Source organism: Nannospalax galili, unplaced genomic scaffold (genome assembly GCF_000622305.1).
Source record: "Nannospalax galili isolate Female #2095 unplaced genomic scaffold, S.galili_v1.0 scaffold1272, whole genome shotgun sequence".
Taxonomy (NCBI): Eukaryota; Metazoa; Chordata; class Mammalia; order Rodentia; family Spalacidae; genus Nannospalax; species Nannospalax galili.
Genome location: NW_008332402.1, coordinates 1,056,668 through 1,073,249, shown reverse-complemented (window position 1 = coordinate 1,073,249; position 16,582 = coordinate 1,056,668). Strand labels below are relative to the sequence as shown.

Here is a 16,582-nt window from a genome sequence, read left to right as displayed (position 1 = left end):
ACCAAGGGTTGACTAAACCCATAAGAACTCTCATCCCTAGCGGTTTAAACGTAAAATGCTACAATTGCTTTGGAAATTAGTTTAGAATCACTCATTTGTGATTGAGAAAAATGTTCTATATTGATAAAAATTGTCAGCTTTAGAAACTTTTAATAGATTAAAATTATACAAAGATAATTCTTCCTTGGAATAAAAGGCACTAAAACATAAACTTATGAAAGGATCCAGCCATTCCACTAATAAGTGTTCCCAAGCAAAATGGCAGTATATGTCCAGGTAAAAATGTGGACATGGATACTCACTACTCCAAACTAGGTGTGGTGGCATATGCAGGGCTAAGGCAGAAGTTCAAGCCAGCCTGGGCAACATAATGAGAAGGCATCTCAAAACAAAACAAGGGGGCTAGAGAAATGGCTCAGCAGTTAAGAGTACTGGCTGCTCTTACAGAGGACTGGTGTTCGATTCCCAGCACCTACATGGTGGCTAACAACCATCTGTGACTCCAGTTCCAGGGGCTCCGATGCATGCTTCTGACCTCCACAGGCATCACACAACATGGGTGCACTTACATACATGCAGGCAATATATTCATACACATAAAATAAAAGTAATAAATCAAATTTAAAACAGCTGAGTATGCGCCCCAGAATTTATGCACTAGAAATTTAATCCCTATGGCAAGCATGCTGGAAAGTACAATATAACGTGAGTTGCTTAAGACATAAGAGATCCACCCTCAAGAATGAATTAATTCTGTTTAAAAATGGACTTGGGCTGTGAGGTTCTGTCTTACTCTTTTTAACACATTCTTCTACCCACTTCAGGCTTCACCAAGGGATGGTCACCAAGGAGCTCCCTCAGCAGATTCAGGTTACTCAACCCTAGAATTCCCTATCCCCAAACTGTATGAAATGTCTATTCTTCATAAATTATCCAGTTTCATGTATTCTAGTAGAGCAATACAAATGGAGACACAGAAGATGATGAATGTGTTCACTATCTTGAGTGTGATGATAGTTTTACAGAGATAGGTAGGTGATTGATTGATAGACAGACAGACAGACAGATAATAGAAAGTTAGCTAATACAGCAGGCATTCAGTAAAGTACTTTTAGAAACAATAAGTGGATGAAAATTGTAACGGGGTGCTTGGAAAACAGTTATATACGTAGTGACGAGGACCCTCTTCTATTTCAGCTGAGGGCATTTTCTTCAGAGGTGCAAAGGGAACTTGTTACAAAGAAAGGTCCCTCAGGATGAATTCATGGGGTCTTTCAAGCAAGGAAGAACCACCGATCAGTAGTTTCTCAAATGGACAGCTGCTACCTCAAGATTTCAAGACAATTATTTTGCCAGAGTGTTATAGCAATTGAGTAATTTCTTTGAACTCATCCCAGAAATGTAGCTTAATTTCTCATTTTTATTTGTCAGTAAACATACTGAATCTTTTCCTACCCATTTAATTTATTATCTTCTGTTTTGTTTTGTTTTTTTTTGAAGTAAAGAAGAGCCTCACATCTGTGAATCCAATAGGAGAAGCTCCTTTCTTTTGATTCCTGTCCTTCATCTCTCAACTTCCTATTGAGCTGGGAAATGAATCAGCATCCCTACTTCGACCACCTTCCTCGCTCTTCTCTTTGAAATCCTGAATTCCACTTAGCATCATCCTCATACACGCAAACAACCACACCTTTCATAACCTGTGAATGTCTTGAATTTTCTGTAATGATTCCTTAATGTTTTAAACAGGGTCTTGAACAAAATAAAAGCACAGCACACACTTGTGTTTAAATCGGGTTAGCCCCATGACTCACCTCATTTCCACCAACTGCCTTGGTTAAAATCACGGCAGAAGACACAGGGGGAGGCATGCAACCTACTGTCTGCAAACTGAAAAATAAAAGAAAATCCAATTGTAAATAGTTCCTCATATCCACTTATAAATAACTTCCTCTACATTCACTCTACATAACAGCGCTGAGCAAATATAATAGGATAGTGTTTATTGATACACATTCCCTGATCAGTTTAGGCAATATGGGACAACGTGGATTAGACGTGGTAAGTGCAGAGCCTCTGAGTGCTCATTACAGTCTACAAGCTGAGGTGCTTTTATTTTTTTAAGTTATTTAAACTTTGAGGGGCTAGGAGTATAGCTCAGTTAGTAGAGTACTTGTCTAACACAAAGTTGATCCCTAGCACCACACAAAATCAGGTATGCCTATATCCCAAGTCTCAGGAGATAGAGGCAGGAGGCAGGATCAATAATTCAAGATCATTCTTAAGGACATAGTTAGCCTGACATACATGAGGCCCTGCCTTATTAAAAACAAACAAACGCACAAAAAACTTAGAGTTACAGAAATATGAAAACTGTGAGGTTGCAGTAAGTGGAGACATTGAAAGACAATCAAAATGGGTAATATAATCTTGGGTTATTTTCATAGAAATCTTCCTTATGAACTGCCACAGTGGTATACTCCTATAATCTGGGCAGGATCATGAGTTCAAAGACAACCTGGGCCATATGGTAAATTCCTATGCTAACAGAAAAAACAAAAACAAAACAAAAAAAACTTCCTCATAGTTCTTTAAAGTTTTTGTTTTGTTTTGTTTTGTTTTTTTAATTTACATGTAAGTGTGTGTGTCTGCTTCAGTTCTGGTGCATCCAGTTGTCCACAGAAGCCAGGAAGCAGTGAACCCCCAGGAACTGTAGCACCAGGCATTTGTGAGCCACCCTGTGGGTGCTGGGAACCACACCTGGATCCTCTGCAAGAGCAGTAGGTGCTTTTAACCACTGAGCCATCTTTAATCTTTAATGAGCAATCTTTAATCTCTAGTCCCATCTTTATATTTTTATAGAAGATCTTTTGGTATAAAATAAGCCTCAAAATTATAATACAAACATATATTTTCAACTTCTTTCTTTATAGAAACAGCAGTTCTTAAACTCATAAGTGACATTTTCATGTTGTAATGTTATTAGAGAATACTTTTATTTTACTATGATCTTGAGGTAAAGTTTGAACTCCCTCGAGCTAACTGTACTGGTTAGTTTTTAATTGTCAACTTGACACAAACTAGAATCACCTGGGAAGAAACAAGACATTTCCTCCATCAGATCTGCCTGTGGCCGTATCTGAGGCATTTTCTTCATTTCTAATTGATGTAGGAGGGCCCATCCCACTGTGGGTAGCGCCATCCCTAGGCAGCTGGGCCCGAGTTGTATAAAAAAGGTAGCTAAGGAAGTTAGGAGGAAGCAAGCCAGTAAGCAGCATTCCTCCACGGTCTCTGCTTCAACCTCCAGGTTCCTGCCCTGGTTTTACTCAGTGATGGACTGTTTGTGACCTGGAAGTATAAGATGAAATAAACCCTGTCCTCCCCCAGTTGCTTCTGATCCTGGTGTTATCACAGCAACAGAAAAGCAAACTAGGACACTAACTTGCTAGTGTGCCTTCTCAAATCGGGGAGGGCAAGGGAGAACAAAGGGGATCTAAATGAGGTAGACCTGGTGCCACTCCCTTAACACCCCAAGGGGAGAGTGAGGTGCATATTTTACTTACCACCCGGGGATCCCGAGTGCTACTCTCCTCGTTCAACGTATGCCATGTTTTGAGACTGATCTTTTAGTGACCACCTTTCAGCTCATGTGTTCTCTTGTTTAAGCTCTCCCTCCTCTATAGCTTCAAGCCCAAATTCTTCAGCCCAGTAGCTCATGACTCTGCTTAGCTGACCATAAAGAAACTTTCTGCCTCTCGCTAATGCCTCATTTTAGACCCCTCTGCTCTCAGCACACAACCCTTGCTGAGCTTTATATGTCATATTATTTACCATACACATATGCATAAAATATACATATACAGCATAAATGACATATAATATATAGGTACAGAATGTACTATACATTCAGCTGGGTTCGGAATTCCCCGAAGACAAGTAAAAACAGTGTCTTCCTACTCCGTGGATGTCCTATGCCTGGCACATACTTAGTAATTCCTGTTCTTTTTTTTTCATATTTTTTTTTATTTTATTTATTATTTTTATTTTATGTGTGTGTGTGTGTGTGTGTGTGTATTGCCTGCATGTAGATAAGTGCACTTGTGTCATGCAGTTCCCACGGAGGTCAGAAGAGGCTGTTGGATCCCCTGGGACTAGAGTTACAGACAGTTGTTAGCTGCTATGTGGGTGCTGGGATTCAAACCCGGGTCTTCTGCGAGAACAACCAGTGTTCTTAACTGCTGAGCCAACTCTCCAGCCCCAATTCCTGTTCTTTATACACATGAATACTTTATTCTTCCAAAATGATGTCAGCTTATTCATGTGGCATTTCAGGCTTGTTGGTGAAAAGAAATGCCCATTCTCTGAAACTCGATCTGGTGCGTACTGCCCTTTCTACTCCTGCTGTGTTCCCATAGCTAAGTAAAGAAGTTGCCAGTCACCCCCACGATCCAACCCCAAAGCCCTGAAGTCTCTCTTGGTGACTGCTAACCTCTCTATCCACAGCTCCTGAGAGTTCTATTATAATCAATCCTGCCACACACATCTCATTTCTCTCCGTTACACCCCTACCTCACCCCTCAGGTGAGACACTCATCTCCTAGCTTCAATTCTTTCCACATCTACTCTCCACAGTACGGCTAAAAGAGTCACTCACAAATATAAATCAGACCACCACATGCCTCCCTCATTCCAGCCCCCTCCCGTTGCTTCCTATGGACACTGAGCATGGCTGACAAGCTCTGTGCATCCAGCTCCTGTGTACCTTCCACCTCCAAATCTTATTATCCTTCTACCACACGGCCAGGATATGCCCCCTGGGACGCTCTACTGAGCCTACCTACAGGGCTTGTGTCTGCCTTTACAGTCTTTGTACACTGTTTCCTTTGCCTAGAACATTCTTCCTGAAGAACTCTGCAATTCAGTTATCAGTCTGGCCACCCAACCCCACTGCACCCACATTGCTCATCTTTCCCTTGCTCATCTACTTGCTGAGAACTGACAATCAACTCTGAGTCTCCCCAGTGGGCCAATGCATGGGCACACGGCCAATTTTGCCCACTGTTCTTTCTCTAACATCTGAAATAATTCCTGACACACAGTAGAGATAAGCAGATAACAAATAAATGACGTCATGGGTAGAAAAAGTTGATGCACCCAACATCATTATGAAGTATGTGGTGAAAATATGGTTACCCTCATTTTATATGCAAAAAACCTGAGGTCCAAACCATGAGATACTTTGCTCAGTCACAGAGCATGTCAGGCATAGGGACAGAACACAACCTTCAGGCTCTATGGTCAGTGTTTTAGCTATTATACCATGATGCTGAAATGTGGTTAGTTTTAAACCATTATAATTAATTTTTTTAATTGTTAAATTCTTTTCCTTAAGCATGGTAATGCTTTTCATGAAAGACAAGATTCTAACCTACTGTTAAATCAACAATAACATCAATATCAAAAAGAACAAGTGAGAAATCAAGTATCTGTCCCACACATGTATTTTTATTATGCATTTTAAAAATACACCTTAGGACCCAGTCATTATCTATACACATTTGAAAAGGCAAAGTTAAGGCACCAATTGATAGCCTACATTCACATTCAGACATATCTGAAATCCTCTAATCTATTCCCATATCTTCCTACTCGTGTGTGTGTGTGTGTGATATACCCATGTACACAGGTACAGAGGCCACAGGAAGCATCATGTGTCCCGTTCTCTCACTCTCCATATAATTCCCTTGAGGCAGTCTTTCACTGAACCTGGAGCTGAGTTGGTGGCCAACAAGCCCCATCAATTTTCCCATCTCAACCCCCTACAACCTTGGGGTTACAGATGTGCTCGGCCACATCTAGCTTTTCACGTGGGTGATGGGCATTTGAACTCAGGTCCTCATGCTTGTACGACAAGAGCTCTTATCCACTAGCCATCTCCTTGGCCCCTCTCTTACTCTTTAAAATGCCCACAGTGTCCACCCTGGAACCTTAACATTAGGCACAGGAATCTGTCTTAAGAGTCTGTTAAACAATTCTTTCATGAATGTCTTTGATGAAACACTATTGTTCGAACAGTCAAGGTGAAAAGTTATTTTTCTTTCCTGTAAGATAACACACACAAGTCCTTTTGTATACAGTTGCCATAGAAACAATGATGTCACTGGATATGCCCCATTAAAAGAACACCCTTCAAAAGGTTGAAACATACCCTTTCAGAAGCCATTCATTGATGGATGTGACCGATAAAAGCTGAAGAAAGAGCCATATTGTTGCTGGGAAGAAGGCAAGTGTAAAGACTTGGATGAAAAGATGCAATTTTAAATGCACCAGTGCGCTAGTCAGCTCCTGGAAGTGAAGGACAAAAACGAAAGGTGAGAAAAGGGCTGAGAAGAGTCACCACGAAAATAACATCACGGGAGCTAAGTGAGTGCTTCACAGCTCGGCTCTTCGGCAGGATTACTGAGGGCTGTAAGTGAAAAGGGCGACTATAAAGCCCTTCCACGTAAAATTGCTGAACCATCTAATTTCTTCTAAATATATAATATGCCCTAACAATATGATCTGTAAAATTCTGGACCATATAGTATAAGCTAATTATCTTTACACTAGTGTAGATTCAAAAAGTGGTGATGCTATAAATAAAAATGCATGTTTACCTACATTCAAAACAATCTTTAAAAAACTGAGTAGGACTTAGATCATTTTAACTGAATATACTAATCTCTCTCATTATCCATATTTGTAAGGCCTCAAGTTAGCAAGATGTTACTGAATATACAAATAATAATTTCTAAAACTGTTCTCTTTAATAATAGTTTATAATTCAAAGAGATTCCCTCCCCTACTGTCTCTTCATTACACCTGTTTAACATCCATTGAGAAACAGCCATTTTCCACTTTCTAAGCTGACCTAAGCAGGAACACGTATGAGTGAACGCTCCTAACAACCCCAGCTGGTGGATATTATTACCTCCTACCGTAGTGCTGGGGAAACTGAGACAACAACTACACAATGAGGGCCAGGGCAAAGCCCTTCCGGGCACACTATCAATCAAGCCCAAACCTGTTTCCACCATGACACCATAAGCTGCCTCAAGAGAGAAAAATAGTACACATTAGGTTGGAGGTGTTGCTCAGTTATTAGAATGCTTGCCTAACATGCAGGCTCACTCACATAAATCAGATATGGGGGCACACGCCTGTAATTCTAACACTTGGGAAGTTGAGGCAAGAGGATCAGAAGTTCACTGTCATCCTCAACTACATGGTGAGTTTGAGGCTAACCTGGCTACTTCAGATCCTGAGTAACAAAACAAACAGAAAACACATTTATGAGTCCCACAGCTGAAAAAGGGAATACTTAACTCTACAATATAAACTTAGAAACATTTGCATTTATATTATATAGCATTTATACTTGTATTATATCCCATTAAAATTCAATAAATTTTTAAAATAGTAGAAATAGTCAAGCAATGAAACAAAGCAACAATAACAGAACAGGCGTTAGGAAGGCGGCTCAGTGGCAAAAGCACTCGCTGCACACGATCCTTAAAGCCATGGCAGAAGGAGGGAATCGATTCCCCAAAAGTTGTCCTCGGACCTTATACATATACTCTTACACACACACACACACACACACACACACACACACACCATGCACACACACAACAGTCATAATCAAACCAAATTAAAAAAAAAAAAAGACAATCATTTGTAAGACACAAGAAAACACTAACCCAAAGACATCACGGGCTCGCTGGTTATGAACTTGCCCAGTTCAACGTATGCAACAGATCCTCACCCTCAGAGACATCTACCAAACTGAATCAGTCTAATAAACAGCAGGCTAATGCAGACTCGTCACTGACTGCCACATTCTGAGCTCTGTCTCATCAGCTCGCACCTCCATCTCCCCGCAAGGGGACACTCCAGGTCCTGTTTCGTCACAAAAAGTCTCAGAATCACAGAGACATTCCTTGCAATCTGGGTCTCAACTAGGCCCACAGGGAAACCCCAGGCCTATCAGAAACCACATTAGGTCCACGGAAGTAAAGGAAAACAAGTCATTCTGACAGTGAATCCAAATTATCAAAACTATACCCCAGAGAAAAATTGAGCATTAGCACTTCACAAAATGCTCAACAGTCTTGAAATCACATCTCATGTAAGGTACTCAGAGGTACCTTATAAAATTCAAGTAAATATTTGGTTTTTAAAGATTTTCATAATAAAACTTTTAACCAGGATGGAGGCTGGAGTGATGGCTCAGCAGTTAAGATCACTGGCTGCTCCTGCAGAGAACCCAGGTTCCATTCCCAACACCCACATGACAGGTAACAACCATTTGTAACTCCAGTTCCAGGGGATTTGACACCCTCTTCTGCCCTCCGTGGCACTGCATTACAAGGGTGCACATATCTATATGCAGGCAATACACGCATGAGCATAAATTAAAAATAAGAAATAAAATATTTTTAAAAAACTTTTAACCAGGATGCAATAACTAAAGCATTTGTGCATACTTCTGGTAGGAATATTACATTTCATAACTTTTCTCAAGAATAATTGGGGTATATATTAAGAACAATGCAATCTCTTGGACCCCATAATTCTATATCTAGATATCAATTCTAAGAATAAAAAGTCTTACAAATATTTATATACAGAACTAACCATTATATTATCCGTTTGCTTGATCTGAACAGGGTCACATCTAGTAACCAAGGCTAGCCTGAAACTCTAGCCAAAAACGACCTTGAACTGCTAATCCTCTTGCCTCTAACTCCTCAGTTCTGGTATTACCACTGGTGTACACTGGTTTATTCAGGGGTGGAGATCAAACCCAGGGCTTAATATGTGTGAGGCAAGCACTCTACCAACTAAGCTATATCCCTAGCCCACAACATTATCAGTTAAGAGTAAAATCTAGAGACAACTTAAATGTATAAATATGGGATGCTATAGTTTGAATATGGAATGTCCCTATCGGCTGATCTGGTGAAGGACTGACATCCAACTGGGAGTTGACAGAAAGTTTTGGAGGTGGGGCCAAACTGGGAAGTAGGTCACTAAGGGTATTCCCTGTCCTCCACCCCTTCCTGTGTCTCTGCTTCCTGTCTGCCATGAGATGAACAGTATCGATACATAATCCCTCCCCCACCAAGATATTCAGCCTCACCTCAGGCCCAAAGTAATTGATTTAGACAACCATAGACTGAAATCTATGAAAGTGTGAGCCCAAATAAGTCATTCCTCCTTTTAAATTGTTTCTTGCAGATATTTGTCATAGATACAACAACAGACATACAAAAAAACTAACAAATAGGAGTATGAACTATCAAAAACTGTGTTGTCAGGGCTGGAGAGATGGCTCAGCAGTTAAGAGCACTGGCCGCTCTTACAGAGGACCCAGGTTCAAATCCCAGCACCCACATGGTGGCTAAAAACCATCCATAACTTCAGTTCCAGGGGATTCGACACCCTCTTCTGACCTCCACAGGCACTGTACAACATAGGTGCATTTACATACATGTAGGCAATGGACTCACACACATAAAATAAAAATAATAAATAAAATATTTTTTTAAGAAAAAACTGTGTTGACAAGGATGCTAGAGCATGAGACCTAACTTATACTCAAGCACTGGTACAGCCTGTGGAGAACAATCTGGCAACACGATCCTTCATTGACAAATGCCAGAGGGTGCTCAGAGTGTAACTCAGTATTGTGTTTGGCATTCATGTGTGTACAAGGCCCTGGGTTCCATCTCCAGAAAACCCCCCCACCACCCATAAAAGGACAAAAAATACTTACTGAAGAATTGATGCTATAGTCTAGGTTCTTGGAAGGTCTATCATAATTTAAACTATTCATTCTATCCAGAAAGTCAACTCCCAGGAACTTATCTTCCATGTATGCTCTCAAGTACAGGAAATTTTATACTTGTGGGCTACCCTTTCAACTTGTAATAGCCAAACCTTGTAAATCACCTAAATGCTTGTCCACAGAGTACAGGTGAAATATAACATGCTGCATTCATGTAATACCATACTAATTGGCACATGAGAAAAAAGGGTTCTTTATGTGTTGATATAAAAGAATCTATATGTATGGAAAATAAGGTTATAAAATATGACGATTTGGGGATGGGGCAGAAGAGTGGATACACATGTATATGTTTTGCATAGACTGTCATTGGAAAGGAGTAGAGAAATGGTTCAAATCGGTTTCTCCAGAGAAAAGAAGCAGATTATGCAATGGAAAGTAAAAGGAAGACTCATTACCGTACTCCTGATATTTTTATCCTGACCCATGTGAACACATCAATGTTCATCATTGTAAACAAGATACAAAGCATTTCGTTTTAAATAATAAAAAACTGAAGTAAGTATTTGTGCTGGATGCTTTAGTTGTCAACTTGACACACCTGAATAGAGGGAGCCTCAACTGAGGAATTGCTTCCATCGGCCTGGCCTGTGGCCATATCTGTGGACTATTTTCTTGATTGTTGAGTGATGTGGGAAGGCCCAGTCCATTGTGAGTGGTGCCACTCCTGAGCAGGTTGTTCTACATTGTATAAGAAAACAGGCTAAGCACGGGCCATGGGAGCAAGCCTGTCAGCAGTGTTTTAGCTCCTGCCTCCGGGCTCCTGCCCTGAGTTCCTACCTTGGGCTCCCTGATGAACTGTGAGCCAGGAGGTGTAAGCCAAATAAACTCTTTCCTCCCCAAGTTGGTATTGGTCAGAGTATTTTGACATAATAATAAACGAACTAGAACACTATTTTTATAAATTTTTTCATAGAAAAATGGGGTAAGATTATGGGTATATATGTATATAATCATCTATACATATAAATCATATAAGCACATATGTACACATAATTTCCCTTTTAAAATAAAGTTTTAAAATAATCTATATTTAAAACATGGTTGGGGATAAAAGATGAAATCTCATGGATGTTAACAGCAGTTTATTGTTTGTAATCCTTCTCCAATGAGTAAAAGCCACTTTTAATCAGAAGAAAAAGTTATAAAAATGTAGTTAGAAAATTCTAGCTGACCCATCGGATGATAATTAGAAACAAATGGTAGTACGTGAGAATAATGGTATAATGAAGTGATCTTGCAAATGAGTCATAATGGCCTACCATGTTGGTCAACAAGGGGCCACTTAACTACAGGGAAGTAATGGATACAAATGCTGTGCTTTGAATGAGAAATGTCTCCCAGAGACTCCCATGTTTGAACACTTGGTCCCCAGCTGGTGGTGCTATTTGGGAAGGCTGTGGAACCTTTAGGAGGTGGAGCCTCGCTGGAGGAAGAGGTAATGGGATGAGCATTGAGATTTTATAGTCCACTTCCTGTTCACACTCTGCTTCCTGAGTATGGACAAAGTGACCAGCCAGCCTCCTGCTCCTGCCCTCATGCCTTCACTGCCTGCTGCTGTGCTCCCTGATGGACAGTGTCCATCTGGAACTGTAACCTCACATAAACTTTTCTCCCTTGTTTCTTTTGCCACGCTATTTTATTGCAGTGAAGAAAAATTAACTAAGACAGTGTTTCTATGACTTTCAAGACTATTACAAAACGTTAACTACCTACTGTATCTTCTTGATACAACCACAAAAATAAAAGAAGGCAAAATTAGGGAAATGGTTCCATCAGTAAAGCACTTGCCTTGCAAGGACCAACACCTGAGTTTGATCCCCAGAACCCACTTTTAAGAAACCAAGAATAGTGGCATGTGCTTGTAATCCCAGCAGGAAAGATAGAGACAGGCAGATCCCTGAGGTCACTGGCCAGACAATTTAGCCTACTTAAAAAGGTCCAAGCCAATGAGACCCCATCTCAAGAAAAAAAGTAGACAGTGTTTGAGGAAGGACACCTGAAGCAGTCCTCCAGCCTACACACACACACACACACACACACACACACACACACACACACACAAGAAGGTAACACCAGAAAATAAGAAGCAAATAAGTCCTACAAAACCCAAAATAGTATTATTCCATACATACCTCTGCTGAATGTAAGACCATATATTCAAATATTCTACCATTAATAATTGAAAAGTTGGTTCTCAGGGACATTTTGTTTATTCACACATAATGCAGGCCAAATTTCCATTAAAATAAACTTCAGGAGATACTCTCATACTCAGAGCAGAGAAAGCTGCTTGAAACCAGGGCTTTGAGTAGAATGCAGAAATATGTTAATTTCATGTCAATTCCCCTTCCAGCCCTTATTTGACCTTTGATTTCCTTTCTGAGAGTCCAAATCACAGCTCCAGGCTTGAAACACAGCAGGAACCTGAAGTTTAGAATTCACTATATTTACTTTTCAGCTAATGGAATTTTAAAAAATCATAATCAGTTTAGGAAAATAAAGAAAAACCTGTCTATTCTGCCCTACTCAGGACCCTTTTTCAGGTCCTGAGCCCTGCTTGTCTTTGTTCCTAGAGCCAAGCACAGTGTCTCCCAGCCACAGGCCTTCTCTGTTTGACCTTGCTATAGTCTGTTATGACAAAGTCTCTGAAACTCTATGTTTGAAATGAGCTGTTATGGCTGAATCTATAATGTTCACAGGTTCATGCTTTCTCTCTCTCTCTGCATCTCTCTCTCTGACTTTCCGACTCTCTGTCTCTGTCTCTCTCTCTCTCTCTCTGTTGCACCTATGTGGAGAGCAGTGGAGGTCTTCCTCTGTCACTTCCTACCTTAGTTTTTGAGACAGAGTCTTTTACTGAACCTGGAGCTTGTCAATTCAGCTAGACTGGTTGGTCAGTACACCCTGCTCTCTACCTGTCTCCACCCCAACAGTGCTGGGGTTACAGATTCATGCTGCTGGGCCAGTTTTTATATGGGTCCTGGGGATCCCCTCCGGGCCTTGTGCTTATACAGCAAGTACTTTACCCACTGAACCATCTCCCCAGTCCCAGGCTCATATTTTGAATACTTATTTCCCAGCTGGTGGCACTCTTTTAGGAGGCTCTGGAAACTTTAAGAAGTGGGTGATACCTGGCAGAAGTGTCACTAGGGGCAGGCCTTGGAAGGTTAGCACCCAGTCCCTGGTTCCACCCTTACCCCCTGCTTTTTGGTGGTTTTCCACCAAATGTGCCTCCACGACACATTCCCTGTGCTTCTTCTGGCATGATGGGCTGAAACTGTGAGTCAAAGCAAGCTTTCCTCTCTTAGTTGCTGTTGTTGGGAATTTTGGTCACATAGATATAACAATAACTAGTACATTATGAAATATAAAATAAGTTAAACTAAATTTTACCATACTTCAATATAACGAAATTTTATTTCAATGGGGCTTTCAAAAATTAGAAATCAGTGGTCATAAAACTGAAGATTTAGCATTATATTAGCATAGTACCTTTATGATTTTCATGAATTGTAAAATGGGCTGGGAAGATGGCTCAGTCTGCAAAGTGCCTGTCACAGAAACATGAAGCCTGAGTTTGGATTCAGGCACCCATGTAAAAGCTGAGCAGAGTAACACTAGCACTGGAAGGGGAGAAAGTAGAGGCGGGCAGATTCTGGGAGTTCACTAGCCAGTCAGTCTAGCCAATGGGTAAGTTTGGGTTCAGTAAAAATCCCTATCTCAAAAAATAAGGTGGAGGGGGCTGGAGAGATGGCTCAGCATTTAAGAGCACTGGATGCTCTTGCAGAGGATGTGGGTTTGATTCCCACCACCCACATGGCGGCTAATTACCATCAATGACGCCAGTTCCAGGGGAATCCATCCTTCTCTGCTGACTTCTGCAGGCATTGTACAACACTGGTGCACTTATACACATGCAGGCAATACACTCATACACATAAAATAAAAATAATAAAATAAAATAAATAAGGTGGAGAGGAATTGAGGAGGGCTCAACTCTTGGCCTCTACACATCATGCATATGCACACACACACACACACACATAAACACAAATACACACATACACTGCACACAGTTACACACAAAAATTAAACTAATTTTAGATTATACATCATTAAATTGATGTAAATAACATTACATGATATGTTCAATATAAATCAAAGTTGAGTGGGACAAACACAAATGCTTTCAAACAAATGCAAGTCAGTAATTTACTGTCTCCTCTGTGTAAAAATGCACTATTCTAGGACCTAATAAGATATAAAAATCATATTTCCAATTGAAATTAATTTAGGATTATTAACTAGAAAATAAATAATGAGACTGCTACTTCCTAACTGTTTGGCTGCCCAGGGAAACAGCAAGTCTTAGAGAGGATTCTAGTCCTTACACTGATGAAATGCAGCATAGTTTAAGCATATTTTTAACTGGCTTTTGAAAATGACTTATTTTGCCTTGGTTTGAAAAGGGTCTTTGATGGAGGAAATGGCTCTGATGGCTACTTAGATACCAAATAAAGCACAGGATCAAAGCATTTCAGCATTACATCCAAATTAGCTGGTAACTATGAAGGCTTCCTAGGTGCTTACAGAAGTGGGTCCTTAGAGAAATGCTGATTGCCGTGACATTTCTCCTTCTTTACTTCTTGCAACCACAAAGTTGGCTGCTTTACAGAATAGCATTAAGTAAGAAGCTAAAGAAGAAGAGACACCAAGTCTCTTTCTTGCCAGATTTCCCATGGCATAAATAACAGCTGTAGCTACTAAATAGATACCAGGGGACGTAGTTAGAGCAATGTCCCAAGCAGAGGACTTTGGTAAGGCAGCTGCTCCATAAAGAGCATTAGCCAAAGCCAGCAGGGAGACCTCCAAGTCAGATCAGACCTGCATCGAGGTGTGGCAGATCCCTTTCTGCATCGGCTCTGCCCACATTTAGAACCAATCATAGAATTCAATCTAGCTCAGTAAAAAGTCTATCCCAACAATGGTTAATTCTTATCAGTATTTATAAAAGGCTGTAATTGATAGATTTAGGAAAGCCCATTCTCTGTTATTTCTAACTAATCCTATGTTTATCAAAAAATACCCTCAACAAAAATATTTATAACAACCTGAGAGCTAGAGTGCAAAATAGTAAAACCATAGCTTTCAAGGTGGAGATGGCTCAGCAGTGAGAACACTGGCTGTTCTTGCAGAAGACCGGGTTTGAATTTCAGCACTAACAAGGCAACTAACAACTGTCCGTAACTCTAGTTCCAGGGGATACAATGGCCTCTTCTGTCTTCTGCAGGCATTACACCACAGAGGTGCACTTTCATACACGCAGGCAATACATGCATACACATAAAATAAAAATAAAAAAGACAAGCTCTCACCTCCCTCTGCTTCCCCGGGCCTGCACTGTCCGCAGGCCTCTTTCCTGGGTAAGTCCTTCCCACCCTCCTGCAGGCCTCTATCCTGGGTAAGTCTGTCGGCCTTCCTCGCCTAGACTCCGTCAGCCTTATTCGCTCTCCAATCTGCCCCACCCATATCTCCTCCTAGGCTGGGACCTGTCCCATTCCTTGTCTTGGTGCTCCAGACACCTGGGAAACCACTACTGCTTCCTGATCCTTGACATCCAGACCAACCCAGTTCCTTCTCCTGTCCCCAGGAACACTCTGGGCCTGGCCCAGCCCTCACCTCCCTCTGCTTCCCTGGACCTCTCGGACACTGGGGCTGACCTTCCCTCTTCCTGATACTTTGCATCCAGACCACCCCAGCTCCTCAGTGCAGTCCCTAGGAGCCCTTGGGGATGCTTCCCGCCCCAATCTTCCTTTGCATCTCTAGGTGGCACGGCCACCAGCTGCCCTAGATTGGCAGACCAACTCAGTTCCTTCTCAGGTCCCCAGGAGCACTCTGGGCCTGGCCCCCGACTCACTTCCCTCTATGTCCTGGGGCCTGCACCTATTTCCTGGATGCCAGGGCTGACCTTTCTTCTTCCTGATCCTTTGCATCCAGACCAACCCAGCTACTCAGTGCAGTCCCCAGGAGCACTTGGGGCCGCTTCACACCATCTTCCTTTGAATCTCTGCCTGGCACAGTCACCAGCTGCCCTAGACCAGCATCTTTCCTGGGCCCAGCTCCCAGGCCAGTCCAACCCCCATATTCCTGAGGCCAAAATCTTTACTGGAGGGATCCAGAACTTAGGAGAAAGCCTGAGAGCAACTGATCCTCATCTGACTGGGGCCTCTGTGGGAACTCCTGAAGACAAAAGCAATCTGGTCACTCCAGTATAAAATCAAAACAGAGAACCCGAAGCTTAGAGGAACCAGCTTTTCATGTCCAAAAAGTAAAACACAAAGACACATAAAGTTTACAAAAAAAAAGAAGACCTAAAATTGAAGGCTTGAGTCTCACACAAGAATCAGAAACTACGAAAGAAATTCACATGTCAAAATCACAGAGAAAAAATAATAACATGAAAAACCAAAATAACATATGCCCACCAAATACCAATAGTCCTCTAGAGTACAATGAGAAACCCCTAGAGATAATGCAGGACATGGAACTCAAAAGAACAATTATAAACATGATAAAAGAATTCAGTGAATTTAGAGAACACACAAACAAGAAATCAAAGAACTGAAGGAAGATAGGGATAAACTTCTGAATGAATTCAGAAAAGAACTAGAAATATTGAAGACTACTCACGCT

The 16,582-nt window shown here is 41.2% G+C and overlaps 1 protein-coding gene across 8 annotated transcripts in view; it reads right to left on the bottom strand.

Annotated features, from left to right (window-relative positions):
• Slc10a7 (solute carrier family 10 member 7) overlaps positions 1-16,582 on the bottom strand; it is a 276,689-nt gene that overhangs the window by 243,635 nt on the left and 16,472 nt on the right. For 7 of the 8 annotated variants that reach the window (XR_003848624.1, XM_017796730.2, XM_017796731.2 and 4 more), the window contains exons 3-4: positions 6,209-6,345; positions 1,815-1,890 (exon numbers count right to left, since the gene is read on the bottom strand). Coding sequence is in view for 7 of the 8 variants with exons in the window: in XM_017796730.2 (XP_017652219.1) it covers positions 1,815-1,890; positions 6,209-6,345 (213 nt within the window). In the remaining variant the exon portion in view is untranslated. Of the gene's footprint in view, positions 1-1,814; positions 1,891-6,208; positions 6,346-16,582 lie in introns of those variants that run through there. The other variant, XM_017796734.2, reaches the window with a different exon arrangement.